Source organism: Dinoponera quadriceps, unplaced genomic scaffold, assembly GCF_001313825.1.
Source record: "Dinoponera quadriceps isolate SergipeBrazil2010 unplaced genomic scaffold, ASM131382v1 scaffold120, whole genome shotgun sequence".
In the NCBI taxonomy this organism is placed as follows: Eukaryota; Metazoa; Arthropoda; class Insecta; order Hymenoptera; family Formicidae; genus Dinoponera; species Dinoponera quadriceps.
The window spans coordinates 106,637-125,019 of NW_014554309.1; the positions used below are offsets into that span (position 1 = coordinate 106,637).

Sequence of the window (18,383 nt, forward strand, 5' to 3'; positions counted from 1 at the left end):
CAATTGATGATTGAATTTCGAAAACATTTCAGTAAAATTTCGCTATATTTTCAGTAAAATATTTCCACCATGGTATCTCTCACAACAAATTATTATATTGCGTTATATCAACAATATGTTATTTTGCATCATTAACAGATATGAAAACACTTCATCCTTACCGACGATCTGAAATTATCGACTCTTTTCCTCTTCTTATGTCGAATGTTTACCAGTAGTTAAAAAACTGGAGAGTGATTATGTACACATTAGATCATTGCGCGATGTTCGATTTCAATTGGTCATCTATCTTCCATAATGTCATCATGGAGATGATCTTTATGAAACTCTTGTGGATAACTATACTAACATGCAGTAGTGAGTCATAACCGCCAGTCGTGCGTAGCAATTCGCGAGCATCGCAGCACTGCAGCGTCGTAGTTGCGTAATTGAATTTTTACAATCGTTTGTTTGTGACTTAATTCTGGCAAAAATTTGAGACAATATTTATCATGGAATACTGGACGATACTGTTATCCGTCGCGATAGGAGCTCTCAGCATCCATTATCTCTTCAAACATTTTAATTTCTTTAAAAGACACGGTCTAATTCATGCGCCGTCTATTCCGATATTAGGCTGCATGGCGCCGGTATTGTTTCGCCAAACGTCATTCACTGAAATTCTGCAGGATGTGTACAATTACAATCCGGACGCTAAGTACTTGGGATTTTACGGTATGACGCAACCTATCATCATGCTTCGTGATCCGGAGCTCATCAAAGAGATACTCATTAAGAATTTCGACTCATTTCCAAATCGTCGTGGTTTCGTGGAGATCAACGATCCCTTATCGGCAAAGAATTTATTCTCTCTCAGGGATCAAAAGTGGCACGACGTAAGAACTTTATTAAGCCCAGCCTTCACGACCAGCAAGTTGAAGGCCATGTTTGTATTAATGTCGGAGTGCGCTGTAGACTTCACCGAGTTTCTATCGGAAACATCGGCGGATAAAAGTGAGATCGATATGAAAGATGCCTTCACTAAATTCACGACTGATGTCATCGCAACGTGCGCCTTCGGAATTAAGGTAGACACTATGAGAAATCCAACGAACAGATTTTTCATCTACGGCAAAGAAATAACCAACTTCCAAGGGGTTCGGGGGATAAAGTTTCTCACTTTCAAAATGTTCCCGAAACTAGCTCATTTCCTCGGCTTGAAGATGATAAGCGAGAAAATAGTGAATTTCTTTAAGAACATCGTAGAAACCACAATTGTGTCGCGCGACGCCGAGAACATCACCCGTCCGGATATGATACAACTTATGATGGACATGAGAGGCAAACGCGGGGCCGAGAGAGAATTGAGTATCGAAGACATGACCGCCCAGGCATTCATCTTTTTCTTCGCCGGTTTCGATAGCAGCGCAACCGTGATGTCCTTCGCGGCTCATGAGATCGCGATTAATCCGGACGTTCAGGCGAAATTGTGGCGAGAGATCGACGAGGTTCTGGAGGAATCGAACGGGAAAGTCACTTATGAGGCCATTAATCGGCTGAAGTATTTGGATGCGGTATTGAGCGAAACTCTCAGGATGTATACAGCACCTTTCATAGAGAGAGAGTGCGAGAGAGATTACGAATTGCCTCCCACGTTGCCGAACGAGAAACCGTTTACTTTGAAGAAAGGTATGCTTGTCTGGATGCCGATTTACGCGATTCATCGTGACGGGAAGTACTACGATGACCCGGAAAAATTTCGCCCGGAGAGATTCTTGGACAACAACGTTTACCACAATTCTTCGTGTTACATACCATTCGGACTAGGGCCGCGTATTTGCATAGCTAATAGATTCGCTCTGTTGGAGATTAAAGTCTTGCTGTTTCATCTATTAGCGCGATGCGAGTTAAGACCTTGCGCGAAGACCACGTTAAAATTGAGCAAGAGTTTGGCGATAATGCTGGAAGGCGGATTCTGGTTGAACGTTAAACGCAGAAGCGATGTACACCCTATGATTGATGTTGGATCAACGACGCCTGACGACGACGTGATTAATTCTTGAAGACATTTAAGCACCCTGTAAGTTAATTTTAAAATCGTTGTCAGAGATTATTTCCGAAGTCCTACATTTAGTTTAGTTATGTAAGCTTGAATGAATTTTTATCATTATTACATCCTCTCATTGATATTATCCGTTATTTTATAAACTTATTGCGTTAATAATTATCCGGCGCAATATATTCTTTTAAATTTATAGCGCAACACAGTCCTTACAGTTGAGAAATGTTACAACGAGAGCCATGTAGTTCTCTTAATTTCAAACATACTTGGATAATAGGAGATTTACATACTTAATTACTAAATAATTTATCTGACAGACTTATTGATATTCAATCAACGTACATTCCTTCCCAGTGGCATTTAAGAGGCTTACGCCGCTGCGCTACCACGTGGTCCTGTTATTTTTCCTCTTTTTACAGATATGGAAAAGAGTGACCGTCCACGCATTTTCTTCAGGAACGAAAAGATCGGATAAATTCAGAAGCTAGTCGTGGCATTTCTGACACCTTCCATCGATCCAGGAGACCAGAAACCAGTTACGTTGTTCTGAACGAGAGAAAAGAGCGTTTTCCTATTCATCGCATCAGAACGCTGTGTGTTCAGGATATTAATAGATATATAAGCACGTAATATTATTTAATATTAAGTAATATTTCTGGAATATTAATAGATAGTTATACGCTCGCTCCTAATAATATTTGAAAAATAATATTATTTAATGTTAATGTAATATTATATATTTTTTAAATATTCAACTCTTTTTTAAATATTTTAAGAACATTTTTATAATATGCCAAGAATATTATGTGAAGTGGACATAGAGTATCAATAGAACTTTCCTATGATATTAAAAAAATACTACATAAAATTCTTAGAATATTATAAGAATATTTTAATATTCAATAATATTCATATAATATTCCAGGAATATTATACAATTATAAGGAGTGGACAGTGAAAGTGCGAAATTAACATTGTACACCGCCTGTTGTCACAAGTTGTCGCATATTGTCAATAAATTTGCGCTATCTTACATAAGATTTTAAAATTATAACTTTTTAATTTTTCCACAACTATTTTGCGTTTGATAAATTAAAAATATCCAACATTTTTTATTTTTTTAAACTTACAAGCGGCTATCGTTTAATGAATAATCGAGATAGTAGCGTGTCTCAATGGTAGTTAGTGAAACTTTTATTTTCAAGTAGTATAATTCAATAGCAGGTCAGACGACGTAGAAACTAAGGAGCTGTGTGCGCGATAAGTTGAAGTGAGAAAAGTATATGTTTTCTCACTTCAACTTATTACACTAGTGCAGCTGTAAAGAACAGACCATTTATTGAACCAAGCTCAGCATAGGTGGCGCATGGTTTCAGCCTAACCAGACCCAGGAAATTTAGGAATTGTCCGGCGTTAACGTAAATAACGTTCTGAAGTGTTGGCTCCGATAGAGTTTCCATGCAATTGGTGAAAGTATATTGTTTTCGTTAATCTGATTTTCGTTGATCTGATCAGAAAGAAATAACGTGAAGATGGGACGACGTTCAATCAATACCACGAAAAGTGGAAAGTATATGAATCCTACCGATCAAGCACGTGAGTATTGTATACGGATGACATAACCCAGTATCTGTCTAAGAATTTGATTTTCAATAGTCAAAGAGATGTTTATTTCATCTCGCAGGAAAAGAGGCGCGTAAGAAGGAATTGAAAAAGAATAAAAAACAGAGACAGTTAGTTAGAGCGGCTGTTTTGAAAGGGAAAGATCCGGCCCAGATCATTGAGGAAATGGAGAAGATTGATCAGATGGGTTAGTGTGTATAAGTTGTGCTTTAACTTGAGAATATTTGATAAATACTTGGAATATGAGCCTCAATTTTGTGCATATGAGCAACAAATTTCGTGGATAATTTATTTATTCTATTGATGTAGTCTTCTGGTATATGAAACAGAATTTAAGAATTTGAAATGACAGTATGTCTGTTCATTATAGCTGTATTTATGGGAGTTCCTTGTATTTTTTATGTTCCCTTCATTCTTTCACGAAAAATCATCTATACTATTTATATATGTATGTATACTGTAGTACTTTACATGTCACAGTGTACATATACAGACATTAAATTGCAATATCTTTATTTAAAGTACATGCTTAATATAATATAAATAATCGATTGATATTTCTTGAAGTTTTGAAAATCTATCACGTAACTTATAATAACGATATTAGAAGGCAGGAATGTAATTTTAATCGAATGTAAACTGTTGTTTTAAACCTTTATCCTCTGTTACAGTATATCTTTATATTTCCTTTCGTAGAGTACAACGTAATGCAACCACCGCCTCTAAATGAAAAAGTGTTGAAAGATAAACGAAAGAAACTTAAGGAGACTCTAGAGCGAGTCTTAAAAATGTATGTAAGTACATAAATAAAAACATAATATATAAGTTTTCTCCAATAAATATTGGTAAGCTTACGACATGAAAGAGAGAGAATAAATATATATAGGTAGGGATGAAGGAGCGTAAGAATGAGAGGAAATAACTGTTATTTAGCATCACAGTATAATTAATATGTTGTTTTAGGCAAAAGATGATCAAGAAAAGTGGGCGGAGTTGAAAGAACAGTTAATACAATATGAACGTAGAAGGATAGAACTGGTTTCTTACTTCGAAGCCGTGCGACATGCGCAGCAAGTACAAGTTGATGAGATTCCGTTGCCATCGGCGGCTAACGACATATCCAGAATGTATCCAGGTAGGTATATAACTAAGAGAGAATATTAATAAAAATAATATAACCTATACATGCTGTCTCTCTCTCACTGACAGGCTCCTTGACATCGCAGATCCCACTACCAGACATGCCACAACCACCTGCACATATATATCCGCCTCACCCATATATATCGCAGCATCATCCATTGATGAATATCCCAATACCGCCGAGTATCTTAAAGAAGACTAGTGCTTACGCGAATTCTCCAGTTGTGCCTACATTAGCACCCAATAAGGAACCGCCTGGTGTACCACCGTTCCCACCACCTGATCTATCAAGCGACGACGAGGACACGGTTGAAAATGTACGTGAATCAAACGAAGTGAATTGAAAAATAATAAGAATGGTGAATTATAAAATATTAATAATCGCGCTATTAAGTAGATACTACTACTGGTATTACTAATGTTAGCATAATAATATCAAACTAAAGTATTTCTTAGTTTAGAACAACTTCGGAATACCATATGCAGACTATTAATTTATAATCCACGTTGTTAGTGTTTTACAGTCTACACATTGATTACTCGCTGTTAAATACGCAAGTAATTTTAACGTTCGCTAGGTTAAAGATCCGCCAGCGAAATCGAGAACGATACGATTCGCCGACGACAAAGAGGAAAACAAGCAGGAGTCAGAGAACAAGGAGAAGGACGCGGAGAAGGAGAAAGAGAAGGACAGAGACATGGCGAAGGTCAAGCCCACCACATTGCAGCAGAAGATGTTAGCGATGGCCGGGCAGGATATCGATCAATTTATGCGAGAGATGGAAGTTGTCCATAAGAAAAGGGAGACCGAACGCGCCCAGGATCTAAACGCTCGGCTGTCATTGCTCGAGACCGAAAGCGAATCAAACTCCAAGTCCAATAGTAGTGGCAAGTCCAACACGAAGGCAGACGACGAGGAGCTGGAACCACCTGGAGCGTCCGATCATCTCTCCACTCATACCCAACACACGTCTCACCCGCACACACAGCACACGCAACAACATGCGATGCCACCGATGGGTCTTCCGCCCCCGCCGTTGCTCTATAGGCCACCGCCTCCACCGTTACACATTAGAATGCCGCCGCCACCGCCGCCTCGCATCGGACTTCGACTACCACCTGGTAATTATCGCTTGTTCGCGCGTTAAGATTCTTTCTTACGTTGTTATTTTAGTTAAATATTCACTCTTGCCCTTCCCCTGATGATCTTGATCTTCCCGTATATTATAGAGATCGTCTTCCCGAGTAACAATCGAAAGGTTTTAACCATCTCACTCGTTGTTTGTTAAGAAGTTATTAGTAAAAGAGGCTTGAGTTTTTCTGGCTATTGACGGTTGAATCTGTTTAACTGCGTATGAGATAAAAGGCGTTTATCTTTTACTTTGTCTACAGGCCCTCCTCCTGGGATGCCGAGAATATTAAGACCCGGCCCACCCAGCATACCCAGAATGCCACCGCCGCAGATGCAGATGTCGAATATGTCGAATATAACGAATCCCCAACTGCAAGCACAAGCCGGAACAGGCGCGCAACCCAAGACGCCTAACGTCCTTTCTGCCGCGCCGCAATTGATCAACAGGAAGGACAAAGACGGAAAGAGCAGCACCACCATAGAGGCGAAGCCGCAAATTAGAAATCTGGCCGCGGACGTTACCAGATTCCTGCCGACATCTCTCCGCGTGAAGAGAGACGACAAGAAGAAGTCCAGCAGTATTTCCAGGATCACGGAAAGATTGCCGGAGACGCAGCCGCCCAGAACCTCGCAACCCAAAACGAAAGACGACGCGTATATGCAGTTCATGCAGGAGATGCAGGGCTTGCTCTGAATTTAGAAGAGAATATATATATATACATATATGTACTTTCTTTAATTAAAGCGCTCGATGTTTCTCTTGTGTATAATAAACAATACAGTTTTATTATTAATTATCGTTGTCATCTGACGATTTTAATATCGCATCGATGTATATATTAAAATTTACGAACAGAACAGAACGTGTAAGACCCACGCAGAATCTTCTGTAATTGACAAGTTTGGAACGATACAAGTTATATTCTACGAAACTGAACTATGAGCTATCCGAGCCCTATCGTTCCCTTTTGAGATTGCTTATCTCTTTTCGTTGAAAATCGCCTCTAGACTGTTGCAAAACTAAGTTGCAACTTACATCGGAAGATAATATTTTACAAAATTAAGCACACCTGAAAAGTTATATATGTACATTATGATTTAATACCTCAACAGAATACAAACATATAAAGCTTTTTCCCGAAATTTTATCTCCTACCGTTACCTACAACCAGCTCGATATGATTGTTTTTTTTTTCACATTTTAGCGCACCAAGAATGTCTTTTAAAAATTAGCAGCGTCGTTATTCAGCGTCAACGACCGAATTGTAGGATGCACGTCGTTTCTACGTCGAACATTCAGCCAGAATCCACCTTCCGGAGCCATTGCAAAAGTGGATTTGCTCATTTTTATGGGCAATACGGTTTTAGCACAAGGTCTCAGCTCGCACAGCGCCAATAAATGAAACAGCATGACCTTCATCTCCAGCAATGCAAACCTATTGGCGATGCACATTCGCGGCCCTAAACCGAATGGCGCGTAATAAGGAGAGTTGTGGTACGTGTTGTTGCCCAAGAATCTCTCCGGACGAAATTCTTCCGGATCATCAAAATACTTCTCGTCATGCTGAATTGAATAAACCGATGCCCAGATAACTTGACCTTTCTTCAAAATAAAAGGCTTCCCATTCGGCAATGCGGACGGTAATTCGTAATCCATCTCACATAATCTCTCCAGCATGACGTTAGGTGGATATAGTCGCAGAACTTCGTTTATTACAGCATCCAAATATTCAAGATGATTAATAGCTTCGTAAGTCACTTCCCCGTTGGAATCCTCCAGAACTTTGTCGATCTCTTGCCGCAACTTCGCTTGGACGTCTGGTTTGTCCGAGATCACCTGAGTAACGAAGGACATCGCGGTTGCACTGGTCTCGAAGCCACCGAAGAAGAAAAGAAACGCCTGCGCGGTCATCTCCTCGATAGTGAGCTCTTTTTCAGCTTCACGTTTACCCCTGATATCCATCATCAATTGTATCATATCGGGACGTGTAATGTTCTCGGTGTCTCGGGTGTGGATTGTGGACTTGATGACATTTCGGAAGAAACGTCCTGCGTCGTCGCTTATAAGTTTAAAACCGAGAAATTGCGTGAGTCTCGGAAAGGCAGAAAAAAAGAAAAACCTGAGACCGCGCAGCCCTTGGAAGCTAGTAACCTCTTTACCATAAACGTAAAAATCGTTTGTGGGATCACTCATAGAATTAACTTTAATTCCAAAAGCACATGTGGCAATCACATCGTTCGTATATTTGGTGAAGGCGTCCTTCATGTCCATCTCGCTTTTATCTGTTGATATTTCCAACAGAGATCTGGTAAAATCCACAGCACACTCCAACATCAAGGTGAACATGATCTTCATTTTGCTGGATGTAAATGCTGGACTCAACATTGTTCTCACATCTCTCCATTTTTGCCCCTTAAGAGAAAATAAGTTTTTTGAGAACAAGGCATCTTTTACGGTGCCAAATCCTATGCGATTGGGAAAGCTGTCAAAATTTTTTATCAAGATTTCTTTCATGAGCTCTGGATCGCGAAGTAAGATGACAGGTCGCGTTGCAACGTAGAATCCAACATATTTGGCGTCCGGATTGAAATTGTATAACTCCTGAAACAATTCTATGACTGATATTCGGCGAAATATTAGCGGCAACATAGGGCCGACTATCGGAAAAGACGGGATGTGGATAATATTGTGTCTCTTGAAGTAATTGAATTCTTTGAAGAGATAATAAATTCCCACAGCTCCTATCACAATGGATAACGATATCGTCCAGTAATCCATGGTAAATTTTGTCACAAAATCTTGTCGGAATTGGCTCACGAACGTGTACGTGTGCGCGAATAGACGTAGTTCAAAGTGATGTAACGTACGTCCGATACTGCGCAGACGAGTTTCTGCCGAGAACTGTCCGCATCGCAGCGTACACCCTCTCAATCTAGATGGTGATGTAATCGATGCGTCATACTCGATATGACGTTATATAGGATATGAAAGTGCAGATCTTACAGTAATGCATCGCATAAATCAGAATTCACAATTATTGATAACTATTAGTGTCGTGGCACATTATTTTATAACAAATGTACGATATTACAAGTATAATGTTACAAATATATTCCTAAGACGTAGTCCAAGATTAAATCAATTGCCGTATGATTTCAGCGGCAATCCACGACATTGCAGTGTGCTGCTTTGCAGTTTGTGTGGAGTGGAGTGGAGTGGGCTGGTCATAACAGATAACAATTTCCGAGATATATGATAAAAACTCTAAAGTATTTTCATATACTTGTGATACAATATGGCGTAGAATTAACGCAAGATAACATGATCGATGATGTTATAATAGTAAGTATCGTTATTATTCTATGTACATTATCATTTGTGTACAATTATATATTGATAGAGATTGAAAAAAATTCGATTATCATCGTATAATGTTGAGTAATGCTTCTTAAGAATTGAACTAAGAATTATACGTACTTTGCTACGTTAGACTATGATCTTTATTCATGTTATAATACTGTCTCGAGACAGCTATTGAATTGCAACTCAAGAGGCAAAAAGAATGTTCTAAAAACGTTAGAGAATATAATAAGTTTAAAATTTCAACAGCTAGTTACGTAATAGTTACTAAAAAAACGGAACAATAGAACGTCACGACCGATGTAAATTTAAAAATGACATCGCAAAATGATAGTATAATATTATTGTTATAAAAACTATTTAGGACATGAAAATGTAGTCATTTATTGAAACATTAACGTATGTGTGCGGGCGTGCGCGCGCGCGTGTGTGTGTGTAATATATAGTAACAATATATAAATATACATTATTATTTAATATCCAGACAGAATCAACCCAGACCCACACCCAGCCAATCATATAAAACTCGCGAAATTTCATTTCCTGCTTTATTTACAACCGGTTCAATATGATTCGGACTAGTTTCCATGCTTCAACTCAGAATGTCTTTTAAATATTAGTAACACCATCATCGAGCGTCATTGATCGAATTGTAGAATGCATATCACTTCTGCGTTGAACATTCAACCAGAATCCACCTTCGGCAGCTATTGTTATACTTGCTGACTTACTGCATTTTATAGGCAATATAGTTTTCGCACAAGGTTTCAATTCGCATCGCGCCAATATATGAAATAACAAGACCTTAATCTCCAGTAATGCAAATCTATTGGCGATGCACATTCGTGACCCTAACCCGAATGGCGCGTAATAAGGGGAGTTGTGGTACGTGTTGTTGCCCAAGAATCTCTCCGGACGAAATTCCTCCGGATCATCAAAATACTTCTTGTCATGCTGAATCGAATAAACCGGTGCCCAGACAACCTGACCTTTCTTTACAGTAAAAGGCTTTTCATTCGGCAACGTGGGCGGTAATTCGTAATCCTTCTCGCATAATCTTTCCAGTATGACAACAGGTGGATAGAGTCTGAGAACTTCGTTTATCACTGCACCCAAATATTCAAGATGATTAATAGCTTCGTAAGTCACTTCTCCGTTGGAATTCTCCAGAACATTGTCGATCTCTTGCCGCAACTTCGCCTGCACATCTGGTTTGTCTGAGATTACGTGAGTAACGAAGGACATCGCGGTTGAAACGGTTTCGAAACCACCGAGGAAGAAAACGAATGCCTGCACGGTTATTTCCTCAATAGTGAGTTCTCTTTCAGCTTCACGTTTACCCCTGATATCCATCATCAATTGTATCATATCGGGACGTGTAATGTTCTCGGTGTCACGGGTGTCGATTGTGGACTTGATAACATTTCTGAAGAAATTTCCCACGTCGTCTCTTATAAATTTCAAACCGAGAATTTTCACGAGTTTCGGAAAGTTTCCAAAAAGGAAAAACTTGATACTACTAAGAAACCCTTGGAAGTTAGTAGCCTCTTTACCGAAAACGTAGAAATCGTTTGTGGGATCACGTAAAGAATTAATTTTAATTCCAAAAGCACACGTGGCAATCACATCGTTCGCATATTTAGTGTAAGCGTCCTTCATGTCCATATCGTTTTTATCCGTTGATATTTCCGACAAATACTTGGCAAAGTCCACAGCGCACTCCAACATCAAAGTAAACATGGTCTTCATTTTGCTGGTTGTAAATGCTGGACTCAACATTGTTCTCACGTCTTTCCACTTTTGCCCCTGAAGGGAAAATAAGTTCTTTGAGAACAAGGGATCGTTTATGTAGCCAAATCCTATGCGATTGGGAAAGTTGTCAAAGTTCTTAATGAAGGTTTCTTTGATAAGCTCCGGATCGCGAATAAAGATGATAGGTTGCGTTGCAGCGTATAATCCAATGTATTTGGCGTCCGAATTGAAATAGTATAACTTCTCCAAGAGTTCTATGACTGACATTCGGCGAAGTATTAACAGCAACATAGAGCCGAATATTGGAATAGGCGGGACGTGGATAAGATTGCGTCTCTTGAAGTAATTGAATTCTCTGAAGAAATAATAAATCCCCACAGCTCCTATCACGATGGATAACGATATTGTCCAGTAATCCATGGTAAATTTTGTCACAAAATCTTGCCGGAATTGGCTCACGAAAGTACGTATGCACGAGTAGATGAGTAGTTCAAAATGATTTAACGTGCGTGCGATACTGCGCATACGAGTGTCTGCCGGCAACTGGTAATATCGCGGTACACTTCTCTATATACTATTCTAATCGATGCGTCATCTTTGAAACGACGTCATATAAGATAGAATCCAGCTCTCACAGTAACACCTTGCACAAGCCAGAACCCCCAATGTTATTGCTGTCTATTATTAGATTCTTAACGCATCGTCGAATTTGATGTCTCACATAAAAGATATTTGCCTAAAACTCGGATAATACCTGACAACCCTGAATCATGCGATACGACAATAGATGTTCAATCTCTCAATGATTTTAACAATCGATATTATACATTTAAAAAAATTGTTAAAACCAAAAAGTTGTTATGTGATTCAATAAAATAATTTATTTCAAAACACTTAACTAAATAATTATTTGATTGAAATTAATATATTTTATTGATTAAAATTAATATATTTTATCGATCAAAAGTAATGTGTCTTGATTATAGAAAAATATTTATTTATAGAAAAAATCTAACATTTAAAACGAAAAATGATGTTACAAGTATAATGTTACAAGTATATTTCTAAGATGTCGTCCAAAATATTGAGTCAATTGTCGTGCAGCTTCAACGGCAATCTGCGACATTACAGCGTGCTGTTTTGCAGTCTGAGCTTGAGTGGCTAGTCATAACAGATAACAATTTCCGCGATATCTGATAATAACTTTGACGTGTTTTTATATACTTGTGATATGGCGCAGAGTAAATGTAAGATAACATAGTTGTTTGTTGTAACACTAAATATCGTTATTATTTCCCATACAATATTATTTGCTTACAAACATATATTAATATTATAGAAATTGAAAAAAACAAAATTCAATTATCACCGTATAATATTGGGTAATGCTTTTTTAGAACTAAATAGAACTGAATGTACTTTCCTCCGTTCGACTATGATTTTTAGACATGTTATGATACAGTCTCGAGACTATTGAACTGCAACTCAAGAGACATTAAAGAATATTCTAAGAACGTAAGAGAATAACAACACGTTTAAGATTTCTACAGCTGCCTAGTCATGCAGTAGTTACTGAAAAACAAAAAATGGAGCAATAGGACGACTGCTGTAAATTAAAAAATGACATCGCAAAATGATAGTATAACATTTTTGTTGCAAAAAACTATTTAGGACATGAATTCATGCTGTGGCATAAATTCCACGCGCTGAAAATGCCGCATATCCCCAAACAGATGAAATATATAAAACATCAAGCTAAACAAAGAATAAAGAGTTAGGTATTTATATTTTGCTATATCCTATCCTTAAAAAAAAAAAAATATATATATATAATATCAATATAAATATACGTTATTATTTAATACCGAGACAGAATACAAACATGTAAGATTCTTTCGAGAAATTTCATTTTTTGCTATCATCTACAACCGGCCCCATATGATTCAAATTAGTTTAAATGCACTTAGAATGTCTTTTAAATATTAGTAACATCGTTCTTCAACGTCGTTGACCGAATTGTAGGATGTATATCGTGTCTACGTTGAACATTCAACCAGAATCCACCTTTGACAGCCATTACGACTGCTTTGCTGAATTTTATAGGCAATACAGTTTTCGTACAAGGTTTCAGTTCGCATCGTGCCAGTAGATGAAACAGCAACACTTTAATCTCCAGCAGTGCGAACCTATTGGCGATGCACATTCGCGGCCCTAAACCGAATGGCGCGTAATAAGGAGAGTTGTGGTACGTGTTGTTGCCCAAGAATCTCTCCGGACGAAATTCTTCCGGATCATCAAAGTATTTCTCGTCATGCTGAATTGAGTAAACCGGTGCCCAGACAACCTGACCTTTCTTTAAAGTAAGAGGCTTCTTATTCGGCAACGCGGGCGGTAATTCGTAATCCTTCTCGCATAATCTTTCCAGTACGGCGATAGGTGGATAGAGTCGGAGAATTTCGCTTATTACCGCATCCAAATATTCAAGATGATTAATAGCTTCGTAAGTCACTTCTCCGTTGGAATTCTCCAGAACATTGTCGATCTCTTGCCGCAACTTCGCTTGGACATCCGGTTTGTCTAAAATCACCTGAGTGATGAAGGACATCGCGGTTGAAGTGGTTTCGAAGCCAGCGAGGAAGAAAACGAAAGCCTGCGCGGTCATCTCCTCGATAGTGAGCTCTTTTTCAGCTTCACGTTTACCCCTGATATCCATCATCAATTGTATCATATCGGGACGTGTAATGTTCTCGGTGTCACGGGTGTCGATTGTGGACTTGATAACATTTCTGAAGAAATTTCCCACGTCGTCTCTTATAAATTTCAAACCGAGAATTTTCACGAGTTTCGGAAAGTTTCCAAAAAGGAAAAACTTGATACTACTAAGAAACCCTTGGAAGTTAGTAGCCTCTTTACCGAAAACGTAGAAATCGTTTGTGGGATCACGTAAAGAATTAATTTTAATTCCAAAAGCACACGTGGCAATCACATCGTTCGCATATTTAGTGTAAGCGTCCTTCATGTCCATATCGTTTTTATCCGTTGATATTTCCGACAAATACTTGGCAAAGTCCACAGCGCACTCCAACATCAAAGTAAACATGGTCTTCATTTTGCTGGTTGTAAATGCTGGACTCAACATTGTTCTCACGTCTTTCCACTTTTGCCCCTGAAGGGAAAATAAGTTCTTTGAGAACAAGGGATCGTTTATGTAGCCAAATCCTATGCGATTGGGAAAGTTGTCAAAGTTCTTAATGAAGGTTTCTTTGATAAGCTCCGGATCGCGAATAAAGATGATAGGTTGCGTTGCAGCGTATAATCCAATGTATTTGGCGTCCGGGTTGAAATAGTATAAATTCTCGGCGAATTCTGCGATTGACAAGCGGCGAAGTACTAGTGGCAACATAGAGCCGAATATCGGAACAGGCGGCATATGGATAATATTGTGTCTCTTGAAGTAATTGAATTCTTTGAAGAGATAATAAATTCCCACAGCTCCTATCACGATGGATAACGATATTGTCCAGTAATCCATGGTAAATTTTGTCACAAAATCTTGTCGGAATTGGCTCACGAATGTGTGTGCGAATAGACGAGTAGTTCAAAGTAAACGTAGCGTATGCACGATACTGCACAAACGAGTTTCTGCCGAGAACTGTCAGCATCGCCGCATACAGCCTCTCAATCTAGGCGTTAATCTAATCGATGCGTCATACTCTATATAACGTTATATAAGATACGAGAATCCAACTCGCACAGTACGCATCGCACAAACTAGAATTCACAATGTTACTGCTGTCCATTATTAGGTTCTTAATGCATTGCCGAATTTGATGTCTCACCTAAAAGGTAATATTTGTCTAAAACTCGGATAATACCTGATAACCCCGAATTATGCAATATAACAATAAGTGTTAAATCTCTCAATTATTTTAACGATCGATATTATATATTGAAAAAAAAATTTGTTAACATGAAATAATTTTTATTTGATTAAAAAAAATAATTTATTTCAATACTCTTAACTAAATAATTATTTGATTGGAATTTTCGTGTTTTATTGATTAGAAAAATATTTCTTAGTTACAGAAATATATTTATTTAAAGAATAATGTAACATTTAAAACGCAAACAATTTGAAACGCCCACTGTAACAGTTTTCTCTCTATGGAGAAAAGAGAAAGAATCCCTGGAAAACACAACTGCAATATACTTGTAATATAAAGAGAGAAAAAAGGGTCACTTTATATGTTTGCGTCGCTCCGTAATTTTGGTTCTAACGCTTGGTTATCCCATTCATCTCTTTTAATCACACTCGGTCTCACCTAAAAGATAATATTTGCCCAAAACTCGGATAATACCTGATACCTGATACCCGCGCTAGGTTTTTTATCTCGATGATCGGATAGCTATCAATAATTCCAACGGCTTTGATAATACTTCTGCGACTGATATAATATATCCTTACTTTATCTTATTTACAAATATATGTATATATATATATTTATTTATTTATTTATATAATATATTTACTAATAGACATTAAATATTAACAGATATTAAAAGTAACGCAACATAGTTGAAATGCGACGAATATAAATATAATGCTATATGCTATATAACGAACTTTGCTATTTTTATCTTATAAACTAAAGAAGATAGACCAAATGTAATATTAAATTATCATAAAAATCGACAAACCATATAAATTAAAATATGTTTTAGAATTCTATGTGCTTAAAAGCTTATTTTTTATCAAATAAAATTTAAATTATTTACTATTTACTAAATAAGTATATATTATACTACATAATTTTTTCAATATTTCTATCTAAATTTCAAAAGATAACTTATTATTTATGACTAAATTATATTGTATATTTATTAATTATTTCATATTAAATATGAAATATTTATTAAGATTTTTTACGTTAATAAAACGTCATTAAAACATCATTTGACATCACCTTATTACTTAGGATTCTTTCCAGGTTTCAAAAAGGACTATTGTAACTATTATATATGAAGAAAATTATAATTTTTGAAAAGGAAAAACAAATATTTCTTATTTCCTGTAAAAATGTAACAATTACGTTTCTTATATTATGCTTTCAAATCCATTTCTGTTTAAACATTTCTAAATGGTTCTTTACGATTATGAAACTTTATATATAGTACGTTCAAAAAACATATATAAAACCATGTGTTACTTGGGTGCATCTACGATCGGGTCTACATGATTCCGTCAACTGTCAGCGCACTTAAAACATTTTTCCAAAATTGTCAACATTGTTATCGAGCGTTGTCGTCGACCCAATTGTAAAATGCACATCGTTTCTACGTTTAACTCTCAGCCAGAATCCTCCCTCTGGAGCCATCATGAAAGCTGATTTGCTCAATTTTATGGGCAAAATTGCTTTCGCGCCCGGTTTCAGCTCACATCGCGCCAATAGATGAAACAGCAATACTTTAATCTCCAATATGGCGAATCTGCTGGCGATGCACATTCGCGGCCCTAATCCGAACGGTGCGTAACAAGGAGAGTTATGGTAAGCGTTGTCGTCCAAAAATCTCTCGGGACGAAATTTGTCCGGATCGTCGAAGTACTTCTCATCGCGCTGGAGTGCGTAATGTGGAATCCAAACAGACATGCCTTTCTTCAAAATGAAAGGCTTCTCACTGGGCAATGCGGGCGGCAATTCATAATCTCTCTCGCATTGTCTTTCGGAGGAGACGAGGGGCGGATGTAATCTGAGACTTTCGTTTATTACCGCGTCTAAATATCCCAGGCGATTGATAACTTCGTAAGTCGCTTCGCCGTTTGAATCCTCCAGAGCTTTGTCGATCTCTTGCCGCAGCTTCGCCTGGACGTCCGGATTGGCTGCGATCTCCTGAGCCGTGAAGCACATCGCGGTCGAGCTGGTCTCGAAGCCGCCGAGGAAGAAGATAAACGCCTGCGCGGTTATTTCCTCAATAGTGAGTTCTCTTTCAGCCTCGCGTTTACCTCTGACGTCCATCATCAACTGTATCATGTCAGGGCGTGTGATGTTTTTCGCATCGCGTGTGTCGATGGTATCCTTCACAATGTCTTGGAAGAATTCTCTCACGTCTTTCTTCAGGAATTTCCAACCAAGGGCTTGCATGAGCCGCGGGAAGGTCGCGAACATGATTAACTTCAAACTACGCAGCCCTTGGAAGCTACTGGCGTCTTTACCATTAACATAGAACTTGTTTGTAGGATCGCTCATAGAATCGACCTTAATTCCAAATGCACACGTGGCGATCACGTCGTTCGTATACCTGGTGAACGCGTCCTTCATATCCATGTCACCTTTATCCGCCGATATCTTCGACAGAGATTTAACGAACTCCACAGCACACTCCGACATCAGGATGAACATGGTCCTCATTTTGCTGGACGTAAAAGCCGGGCTCAATAAAGTTCTCACGTCTCTCCACTTTTGTCCTTGGAGAGAAAACAAATTTTTCGAGAACAAGGGGTCGTTAATGAGGCCGAAACCTTCGCGATTGGGGAAGGCGTCAAAATTCTTGATGAGAACTTCTTTCATGATCTCTGGATCGCGAAGAAAGATTATAGGTTTCATCATAGCGTAGGCCCCGAAGTACTTGGCGTCCGGCTTGGAAGTGTACAATTTCTGTATGTAAGCGGCGAATGATATTTGGCGAAATATAATCGGCCACAAATCACCAAATATCGAAAAGGGTAGCACGTGGATGACATTGTGTCTCTTAAAGTAATGAAATCTTTTTGAAAAGAAATAATAGATGCCCAGGGTTCCTATCACGATGGATAACAATATCGTCCAGTGCATGTCGTACATTGATAAATAATGTTATCACAATATCTTGTCGGAATCGATTCACAATTGTGCGAACGAACGAGCAAGCCTGATTTAACGTGCGATCGAAACTGCACGTACGAATCTCTGCCGGCGACTGCCGGTATTACAACACACATTCTATTAATCTGATCGCTGATCTCACTCATGCGTCACTACCGACATAACGATTATGTAAGATAAAAGCCAAGCCTTGGATAGCAATTTATAACAAACCCGCGGCTACAATGTTACCATTCTCTCCTTTCAGATCTGATCAGAGCGTTTTCGACTTTAATGAGGAAGCCAGCCTAATAGAGATTATGTACGACATTCGTTAACAAATACGTAAAAAGTTTAAAGTTTTCTAATAGAGATTATGTACGACATTCGTTAATAAATACGTAAAAAGTTTAAAGTTTTCTCTTTAAAACGTCTGTGTCACATTTTCGAATGAAATAATTTTTCGCTCTAAAAACTCAAAAACAAAGTTTG

General features: G+C 38.2%; 6 protein-coding genes across 7 annotated transcripts; 2 read left to right on the forward strand and 4 right to left on the reverse strand.

Moving 5' to 3' along the window:
* The first annotated feature begins 147 nt into the window (after positions 1 to 147).
* On the forward strand, positions 148 to 2,722 carry LOC106746041 (cytochrome P450 9e2). Of its 2 annotated transcripts, none has more exons than XR_001374571.1 (2): positions 148 to 2,122; positions 2,461 to 2,722. XR_001374571.1 is itself a non-coding variant. In XM_014622184.1 (2 exons), the coding sequence occupies exon 1, from the start codon at positions 492 to 494 to the stop codon at positions 2,040 to 2,042; it is 1,551 nt and encodes a 516-aa protein (XP_014477670.1). In that variant the 5' UTR covers positions 152 to 491; the 3' UTR covers positions 2,043 to 2,059; positions 2,461 to 2,501. The 2 variants fall into 2 exon arrangements, 1 of the variants encoding a protein (XP_014477670.1); XM_014622184.1 differs by having other exon boundaries at positions 152 to 2,059; positions 2,461 to 2,501.
* Positions 2,723 to 3,338: 616 nt separating this feature from the next.
* Positions 3,339 to 6,733, forward strand: LOC106745861 (WW domain-binding protein 11-like). The gene is made up of 7 exons (XM_014621839.1): positions 3,339 to 3,637; positions 3,726 to 3,851; positions 4,361 to 4,458; positions 4,628 to 4,799; positions 4,874 to 5,124; positions 5,386 to 5,929; positions 6,200 to 6,733. The coding sequence occupies exons 1-7, from the start codon at positions 3,574 to 3,576 to the stop codon at positions 6,631 to 6,633; spliced, it is 1,689 nt and encodes a 562-aa protein (XP_014477325.1). The 5' UTR covers positions 3,339 to 3,573; the 3' UTR covers positions 6,634 to 6,733.
* On the reverse strand, positions 6,653 to 8,863 carry LOC106745883 (cytochrome P450 9e2-like). The gene has a single exon (XM_014621878.1). It carries the CDS (start codon positions 8,716 to 8,718, stop codon positions 7,162 to 7,164), a length of 1,557 nt encoding a protein of 518 aa, XP_014477364.1. The 5' UTR covers positions 8,719 to 8,863; the 3' UTR covers positions 6,653 to 7,161.
* A 111-nt stretch (positions 8,864 to 8,974) lies between these two features.
* LOC106745870 (cytochrome P450 9e2-like) lies at positions 8,975 to 14,700 on the reverse strand. The gene is made up of 2 exons (XM_014621851.1): positions 14,605 to 14,700; positions 8,975 to 11,492 (listed from the first exon to the last, which is right to left on the reverse strand). Exon 2 carries the CDS (start codon positions 11,470 to 11,472, stop codon positions 9,910 to 9,912), a length of 1,563 nt encoding a protein of 520 aa, XP_014477337.1. The 5' UTR covers positions 11,473 to 11,492; positions 14,605 to 14,700; the 3' UTR covers positions 8,975 to 9,909.
* LOC106745878 (cytochrome P450 9e2-like) lies at positions 12,027 to 14,605 on the reverse strand. Its single transcript, XM_014621865.1, has one exon. It carries the CDS (start codon positions 14,582 to 14,584, stop codon positions 13,028 to 13,030), a length of 1,557 nt encoding a protein of 518 aa, XP_014477351.1. The 5' UTR covers positions 14,585 to 14,605; the 3' UTR covers positions 12,027 to 13,027.
* A 1,214-nt stretch (positions 14,701 to 15,914) lies between the features above and the next one.
* LOC106744683 (cytochrome P450 9e2-like) lies at positions 15,915 to 17,999 on the reverse strand. The gene has a single exon (XM_014619640.1). It carries the CDS (start codon positions 17,889 to 17,891, stop codon positions 16,311 to 16,313), a length of 1,581 nt encoding a protein of 526 aa, XP_014475126.1. The 5' UTR covers positions 17,892 to 17,999; the 3' UTR covers positions 15,915 to 16,310.
* Positions 18,000 to 18,383: the final 384 nt, after the last annotated feature.